Source organism: Gadus macrocephalus, chromosome 4 (assembly GCF_031168955.1).
Source record: "Gadus macrocephalus chromosome 4, ASM3116895v1".
In the NCBI taxonomy this organism is placed as follows: domain Eukaryota; kingdom Metazoa; phylum Chordata; class Actinopteri; order Gadiformes; family Gadidae; genus Gadus; species Gadus macrocephalus.
Window position 1 is genome coordinate 33,504,135 of NC_082385.1, and position 8,103 is coordinate 33,512,237.

Here is an 8,103-nt window from a genome sequence, read left to right on the forward strand (position 1 = left end):
GTCACATTCATATCTTCACATGCGAGGAGCAACAACATCAGAACAAACAAACGAGTCACTGCCATTCATTTCCATGGATTTATTTTATAAAAAAAGAGGCAACCGAACGACAGGACGTAGGCAGGGTGACGTCACCAGGCGGTTCATACCACCACAACAAACAAACAAACAAAAACAGAAGACAGAGGTCCGTGTGTGGATTCGACCACGAAGGTTCTGCGAGGAAAAAACAAAGCTGTGGGATGAACCAATCAGAACGGAGCCGAAGTTTCCCGGTTTACCGTTGCCGATTAACGCCCTGAAAATTCCGAAGCAAAAACGGCATCTCTAGTGTTAGCGTTAGCTAGTTATTATGCACACACACACGTTAGCTTACTGGATATCTACGTCGGTCAATGTCGACACTAATTACAAAAAAAGTATTTGGTTTGCAAACCTTGTGCGGTTGATATACAGTTTTTAAAACAAAACAAATAAGAAAGGTTTGTGATAATGCGATGTTGCAATATCTTTTGATGACTGCGTTAATGCCTGCTAAATTAGCCTTGTTAAATCACGCATTTATATATCCTGTACAGTGTTATTCTATATTGCCTACACGGTCATCAATAAATGAAAAATAAAAATGTACATTTGTGAGAAAGAAATACGTGCAATATTCCATCGGTACAGGATTGTTTGGGCAGAAAGACAGATGGACTGCAAGGAAAGCTAGCTTAAGTCAGGACTCACAAGGGCCAACTTGGGTGTTAAAACATATCCCAGATGCACAATTCCCAAACTGCCACCGTCTCAAACAGGCCCCGATTAAATTATTTTGAGTATTAATGTAACTGAACAGATCGAGAATTGTAAAAGTATAAATTCCGCATTTGGGACGGTGTTGTTGTGGTTGTTGGAGATATTGCGCTTGAAAATCGGAAATCGATAACGAAACCAGGCCCCCTGTTATTAAAAAGAAAGTCCATGGTTTTGTCCTTGTACTGAACCCGGGATGACGCTGAGTGCCCAGACCAGCTAGCTAACCACTGAAGAATAAACACAACAATCAACAATAAGGTGAACCACAACTAAATAGCATGTGCCAGAGTGCCCCCTCCCCCCATCCAAGTACGGAGCCGCCAACACGACGTGAGCCTGAGAATCTGATACACTCCCCCCCCATCCTAAACCCATAAAATACGACCCCAATTCTCATTGGTGAGCGTTTTTTAACCAAACCCGTGCAGCTCGTTTGAAAAAAACTAAAACATTCTTAAACTCTAACGAAAGTAATAAGTGCATTCCGATAATCGTACAACCATGGCTTAAAATAAAATCGAACCCGTGGCAAAACTGTCTGTTGCTTCTCTTTAAGAAGCATTAGGCATAAAAACAAACCAAAAAATAACAGCCGCAAAAAGTATAAAATATTTTGACTTCGGCCATTTCGCCCTAGTGGATCAGTGCAGCAGTGCATGCTGGTCAAATATGCAAATGGTAGGAACAAAAAGACAAAACACAGTGGACGCGAACGGGCACTAGCGTTGCCACGGTCAACTAGTTAAAAAACCCGGTCAAATAAGTAAACAGCTATTTATTCAAGGTTCTAACCGTAGTACCCACCTGTGGCACCAGGTTATGGCTGACCAGACGACACATTCCCACCGAGCTCCTTGCGACGGTGGATCTAAACGTCAGTTGACGAAAGAACCTACAGGGAGGTCCGTTACAGAGCTGCGTCGTAAAAACATAGTTTGTCAGAATTAAACAAAGAAAATTGTCCCATCCTTAAAAGACAATGTTTCTATTTTAAATAAAAGGTTTGATATAAAAAACGCCGGTGACATAGGGATATGTAGTCCTCGTTTGAGCGCGCAAGCAACAAAGAAGCAGCGTTAGCCCCGACCCTGACCCTAGTTTCTTGAGATGTACGGCCTAGACACAAGGCCCTGGAAGAGACCCTAGACACAAGGCCCTGGAAGAGACCCTAGACACAAGGCCCTGGAAGAGACCCTAGACACAAGGCCCTGGACGACCCTTCCCTCTCCCCCTCAACCTATCCCCCTCCTCTCCTGCTGGGTTCAAACATTACTGAAAACCCCACGACACTTACTGAGACCAAACTTCTTCATTTTCCCCAAAACCCTCACCTCCTTCATCACTTTCAGGCACCCTTCCTTCACTTCCTCAAACCTCCACCTCTTGTACGCCAACACCCAGAGCCTTGCAGAAGCAACGGGGTCAAAATGGTACGCATTTTACAGGAATTATTCTCCATTTTGCATTTTCCTCAGAACCCAAACCTGAGCCTGACCTCAGAGCACCCCCCCCCCCCCCACCCCATTCCCCTAACCCCAATACAGGCGGATTAAGGCATCAGCAGGCATCCCAACGCATACAAAGTCGCAGCTCAACCATGCGCCGTCCATTGTGCTTTTAAAAGAATCACGTCAATAATCATCATTTAAGAAAAGACGAGGGAACCAAATCGTTTCCGTGGAAACCGTTTCAGTCCCGAGCGGGGGGACGACGACGACGAGGGTGGGAGAGTTGCCATGGGGATGGGGAGGGGGCAGATCAGAAGGGAGGAGGTGCACGGCAGCCACACGTACCCCCCCCCCCCCCCCCCCCCCTCGCTCAGTGCCTCCCGGCCCCGGAGGACGGGGGCTGGGTGAAGGAGGACAGCCTCCCCCTCCTCTGCTGCCCCTTGGGGTCCCCCCAGGGCGGGGGGGGCAGAGCCAGCGAGGTGGGGGGGGCCGGGGGCCGGGGCCGGGCCGGCGGCGCCCCCATCATGACGGGGAGGCTCTGGTTGCGCCGCAGGCCGGCCAGCAGGCTGCCCCCCCCCGCCGCCACCACGAAGGAGGAGGGGGGGGGGGGGGTCCGCGGGGCCCTGGAGCACCCGGCCGAACCCCAGGCGACACAGCCGCTCCACCAGCCCCACGCTGACGGGGTCGGGCCCCCCGCCGCCCCCGCTGCCCTTGGGGGGCGGGGGGCCGGGGCGGGGGCTGGGCAGGTCGGGGTGGGGGGGCGCCCGGCCCAGGTTCAGCCCGTACACGTCCTGCAGGAAGAGCTCGGCGGGCCGCGACGCCAGGAAGTTGTCGAGGGCGAGCGCGGGCCGTTGGTCGCCGGCGGCGCCAGCGGGGGGGCCGCCGGGGGGCGGGGGGCCGCCGGCCGGGCCCTGGGGGAGGAGGGGGGCGGGGCGGCGGGGGGAGGGGGCGGGCCGCGCCGAGGCCGAGATGCCGCGCTCCAGGACCAGCTTGGCGAGGCCGGCGGCGGCGGGGGGGGGGGGGGGCGGACGGGCGGCGGGGGGGGAAGCAGGAGGAGCCCCCCAGGTTGAGGCGGCAGGGCGTCACCGGGGTGCTGGGGCCCGTCCGCAGGGAGCTGGGCGGGGCGGGGGGCGCCACCGACCACACGGGCTGGGAGCTGGGGGGAGAGGGGGGGAGAGAGGGGGAGGGAGAGAGGGGGGGAGAGAGAGAGGGGGGGAGAGAGAGAGGGGGAGGGAGAGAGGGGGGGAGAGAGAGAGGGGGGGAGAGGGGGAGGGAGAGAGGGGGGGAGAGAGAGAGGGGGAGGGAGAGAGTGAGTGAGTGAGTGAGTGAGACTTAGTGAGTGAGTGAGTGAGTGAGTGAGTGAGACTTAGTGAGTGAGAGTGAGTGAGTGAGTGAGTGAGTGAGTGAGTGAGTGAGTGAGTGAGTGAGTGAGTGAGACTTAGTGAGTGAGTGAGTGAGTGAGTGAGTGAGTGAGTGAGACTTAGTGAGTGAGACTTAGTGAGTGAGTGAGTGAGTGAGACTTAGTGAGTGAGTGAGTGAGTGAGTGAGTGAGTGAGACTTAGTGAGTGAGTGAGTGAGTGAGACTTAGTGAGTGAGTGAGTGAGTGAGTGAGTGAGACTTAGTGAGTGAGTGAGTGAGTGAGACTTAGTGAGTGAGTGAGTGAGACTTAGTGAGTGAGTGAGTGAGTGAGTGAGTGAGTGAGTGAGTGAGTGAGACTTAGTGAGTGAGACTTAGTGAGTGAGTGAGTGAGTGAGACTTAGTGAGTGAGTGAGTGAGTGAGTGAGACTTAGTGAGTGAGTGAGTGAGTGAGACTTAGTGAGTGAGTGAGTGAGTGAGTGAGTGAGTGAGTGAGACTTAGTGAGTGAGTGAGTGAGTGAGACTTAGTGAGTGAGTGAGTGAGTGAGACTTAGTGAGTGAGTGAGTGAGTGAGTGAGTGAGTGAGTGAGTGAGTGAGTGAGTGAGTGAGTGAGACTTAGTGAGTGAGTGAGTGAGACTTAGTGAGTGAGTGAGTGAGTGAGTGAGACTTAGTGAGTGAGTGAGTGAGTGAGTGAGTGAGTGAGACTTAGTGAGTGAGTGAGTGAGTGAGTGAGTGAGACTTAGTGAGTGAGTGAGTGAGTGAGTGAGTGAGTGAGTGAGTGAGTGAGACTTAGTGAGTGAGTGAGTGAGTGAGTGAGTGAGTGAGTGAGTGAGACTTAGTGAGTGAGTGAGTGAGTGAGTGAGTGAGTGAGTGAGTGAGACTTAGTGAGTGAGTGAGTGAGTGAGTGAGTGAGTGAGTGAGACTTAGTGAGTGAGGGATGCACCGAAATGAAAATTCTTGGCCGAAAGCCGAATACTGAATGTGGCTTTTGCTGTTTTTCATTCATTTTGCTTTAATTTTTCACCATTGCAAAAATCAAACAATTAAATGTCCTTTATAAACTTTTTTGTCTTGCTTTTCAATTAAAAAAATCAATTACAAATTTGATACAAAATATTTATTTAATACTGAACGTTTTCTAACATTCCAGCAGACCTTATAGCAAAAATTTAAGAACAATGTACCTTTAAATAAATGAGTAAAATAATATATATATATATTTTTTTTTTATAAAAAAAAAAAATGTTCGGTGTATTTTTTTCTGCCTTTTTACTCCTTCGACCGAAACCTAAAATGATGTTTTGGCCCATTTTCGGCCGAACATTTTCGGTGGCCGAATATTCGGTGCATCCCTCGATTTATTTCCAAGCACGATTCCTTCACATACGCTGCAATGCAGAAAAAGAACCCCAGAGAAACACCGCGGGGTGACGGAGAAGGCAGGGGCGCGGGCGTGGCTACCTGGAGGTGACCTGGGTGATGTCGTTGGGGTGGAGGATGCGGCAGGTGGTGACGGTGTAGGTGGAGTAGGTGGAGCTCTGGCACTTGCCCGGGTGTTGCGCTGCAGAAGGGCGGAGCCGCGATGCCGTCGTCGGAAAACAAGCAGAGCAACAACAGCGTTAGACTGAAGTTTCCAAGCAGCAGGCTGGGAACAAGCGGCTGGGTTGAGGGCGGATGATGGACTTTATTGTATATACACCGTTTTTATGTTTTACCGTTTGGTTTCGCCTACCTTTGCACATTTCTGAATTATTTTGCAATATTTGGAATTCATTGATTGTAAATATTACTTATTTTATTTGACCAAATTTTATCGTTTTCTACTCCTTTCCGACAAAAAAACCCCTCTATATATCCTGCACTTGTGTGGCAATTTTTGAATCGACATAAAGCAGACTTTGAACTTTGATGTGACCCAGAGTCCCTCAGTAAGAGGGTCATACTTGATGTCGCTTTTACAAGTCAGGTCACAAAGTGAAAACCAAAACGACACATCGTTAGCCTCGTAGCATCATTTCCTTACATTTTGGCCACATTGTGAAATCGAACCTAACTCTAACTTCCTAACGCTGCTGATTCACTGTGCCTCATTGGCTGCATCCAATCAGAGCGCCATTTACATTCCCGCGTTATGAAAGGCGTGAACGCAAACCAATTTTAACGGCGTACATTTTTCCATCATTTTTTTTGGCGATTAATCGCGAGTTAACTATGACATTAATGCGATTAATCACAATTAAATATTTTAATCGCTTGACAGCACTAGTAAATATACATTTATTCAAGGCGGAGCAAATCTTCAAAGGTAGGCCATCTCATTACATTCCCATCAATTTGACTCAGGCATTTTTTTCAAGCTAGGAGGCCGACGACGTGCGACTCATCCGCGCGACGGCTAACTCTGCCGTCCCTAGCAACGGGTGACGACGGCGTTCTTTACCTGACGACAAGACGGCCGGCGCGCCCGCGGAGGCGACCGCCGCGCCCTCCGGTCGGACGGGACCGGGCGCCGCGTCGCTCGGCGGGGCGGTTCCCGCGGCAACGGGCTGCACCGCACAGGGGGAGACGGGGGCGGGGCCGGGGGCGGAGCCTGGGGTGAGCTCAGCTCGCAGGGCGGAGGCGTAGGACACGGCGCCCACGGCCGCCAGGGGCCTGAACAGCGGCGGGCGCAGGTCCGTCGCCGAGGGCAACGGCGACCCCGGCAGCCTGGGCCGCTCCCGCCGGTCCTCGGGCGTGGACGAGACGCGCACCTCAAACACGATGCCCCCTTCCTCCTCCTCCTCCTCCTCCTCGTCCTTCTCGACGGGCTTGCCCCGCTCCGTGGAGCCCTTCTCGGCCCCCCCGGCGCGGCCCCGCCCCCCCTCCTCCTCGTCCTCCTCCTCCGGGTCGTCCAGCCGGTAGGAGGGGGCGGGGGGGTCCCGGTCGTGGGACAGCGGGCGGAAGCCCTTGGTCACCACCCCCGGCCGGGGGTCCAGCAGCGTGGCCAGGTGGGGCTGGGCCAGCTGCTGCCAGTGGTGCAGCGTCAGGGAGCCTAGAGGGGGGGGGTAGGGAGGCAAGGGGGGGGGGGGGGGGGGCAAAAGGCCTTCAGTAATTATACGTTCTATCATATGTTAATGGGCAAGGAACACGGCACACGTTTCCAGTTGACCAGCACCAGCTCGCACACGCACACGCACGCACACGCACACGCACACGCACACGCACACGCACACGCACGCGCACGCACACGCACACGCACGCACACGCACACGCACACGCACACGCACACCTTACCCAAACTATGCTCCGAAACATCCACACTGTATCATAAAATAACTCAAAGCGTGACAGGTACTCCTTCCACGCACGTGCTCCCAACCCTAACTCCTCCCACGAGAGGACGGTCAGACCCCGGGTCCTCCGCCGCCGTCCCAGTGAGACCCCCCCCCCCCCCCCCCGCCGCCACTCACCCTCCATGGGCTTGACGATCTGCAGCCTCTCGGGCAGGAAGCTCTTGAACCCGCCCGACGCCGCCGACAGCTCCGACAGGTTGGAGCAGGACGAGCGGCCGCTGCCCGCCGGCGAGCACGCGCCGCTGGCCCCGCCCTCGCCCTCCTCCAGCCCCGCCCCCCCCCCCAGGGCCTCCGTCTTCCGCTGGCGCTCCGCCTGGAAGAACTTGCGCTCGCACAGGAAGTTGTGGCGCCGGAGGGAGAGCCGGCGGATGGCGTCGCTGAGGTGGTCGCCGGCGGGAGGGCCCGGCGGGCGCGGCCCCGGGGCCGACCGGTGATCGTCCCTACGAACACAGCGGCGGGAGAACGTCACGCGCGGCCGGCTCTCATAACCCGGGGTCGCTTGGGACATTAATTAAAGGGGGTCTCTCCTAACACTCATGATGGGGGTCTCTCCTAACACTCATGATGGGGGTCTCTCCTAACACTCATGATGGGGGTCTCTCCTAACACTCATGATGGGGGTCTCTCATGATGGGGGTCTCTCCTAACACTCATGATGGGGGTCTCTCATGATGGGGGTCTCTCCTAACACTCATGATGGGGGTCTCTCCTAACACTCATGATGGGGGTCTCTCCTAACACTCATGATGGGGGTCTCTCCTAACACTCATGTTGGGGGTCACATGGAACAACGATGGGTCAGATCCTTGTACCTACCAAGGCACCAGGTACAAACACTATCCACTGACACTGACGTTATCATTGCATTTCCTTCTAGAAAAAAACTAAAAATATATTTTTACATTTTATTTTTTCTTTGCTGGACTTGATGCTCTGGCGCAAACATTCCCCGTCTGGGATTCATCTTTACAAGGAGGTCATGAGACCGCAGACTCACATCCAGAGGGAGGGAAGCAAGCAACTCCATCTGCTGGGGGGGTTCAAACCCCTGGAGACGTTATAAGAACAGGACATGATCGGCTTTATCGGAAAAGATGAGAAAGCCATCTAAATGCCCTCAATGTAAATGTCAATTATAAAAGAAAAAAAAAAGAAAAAAATTGTA

At 53.6% G+C, this 8,103-nt stretch overlaps 1 protein-coding gene across 1 annotated transcript in view; it reads right to left on the reverse strand.

Annotated features, from left to right (window-relative positions):
- Window positions 1-64: 64 nt before the first annotated feature.
- The window catches only part of trak2 (trafficking protein, kinesin binding 2), a 19,413-nt gene continuing 11,374 nt past the window's right edge, over window positions 65-8,103 (reverse strand). Inside the window, 6 exon segments of the mRNA XM_060049175.1 lie at window positions 65-2,854; window positions 2,856-3,265; window positions 3,267-3,405; window positions 5,068-5,167; window positions 6,047-6,637; window positions 7,056-7,378. Coding sequence (XP_059905158.1) covers window positions 2,620-2,854; window positions 2,856-3,265; window positions 3,267-3,405; window positions 5,068-5,167; window positions 6,047-6,637; window positions 7,056-7,378 — 1,798 coding nt within the window. The 3' untranslated portion in view covers window positions 65-2,619.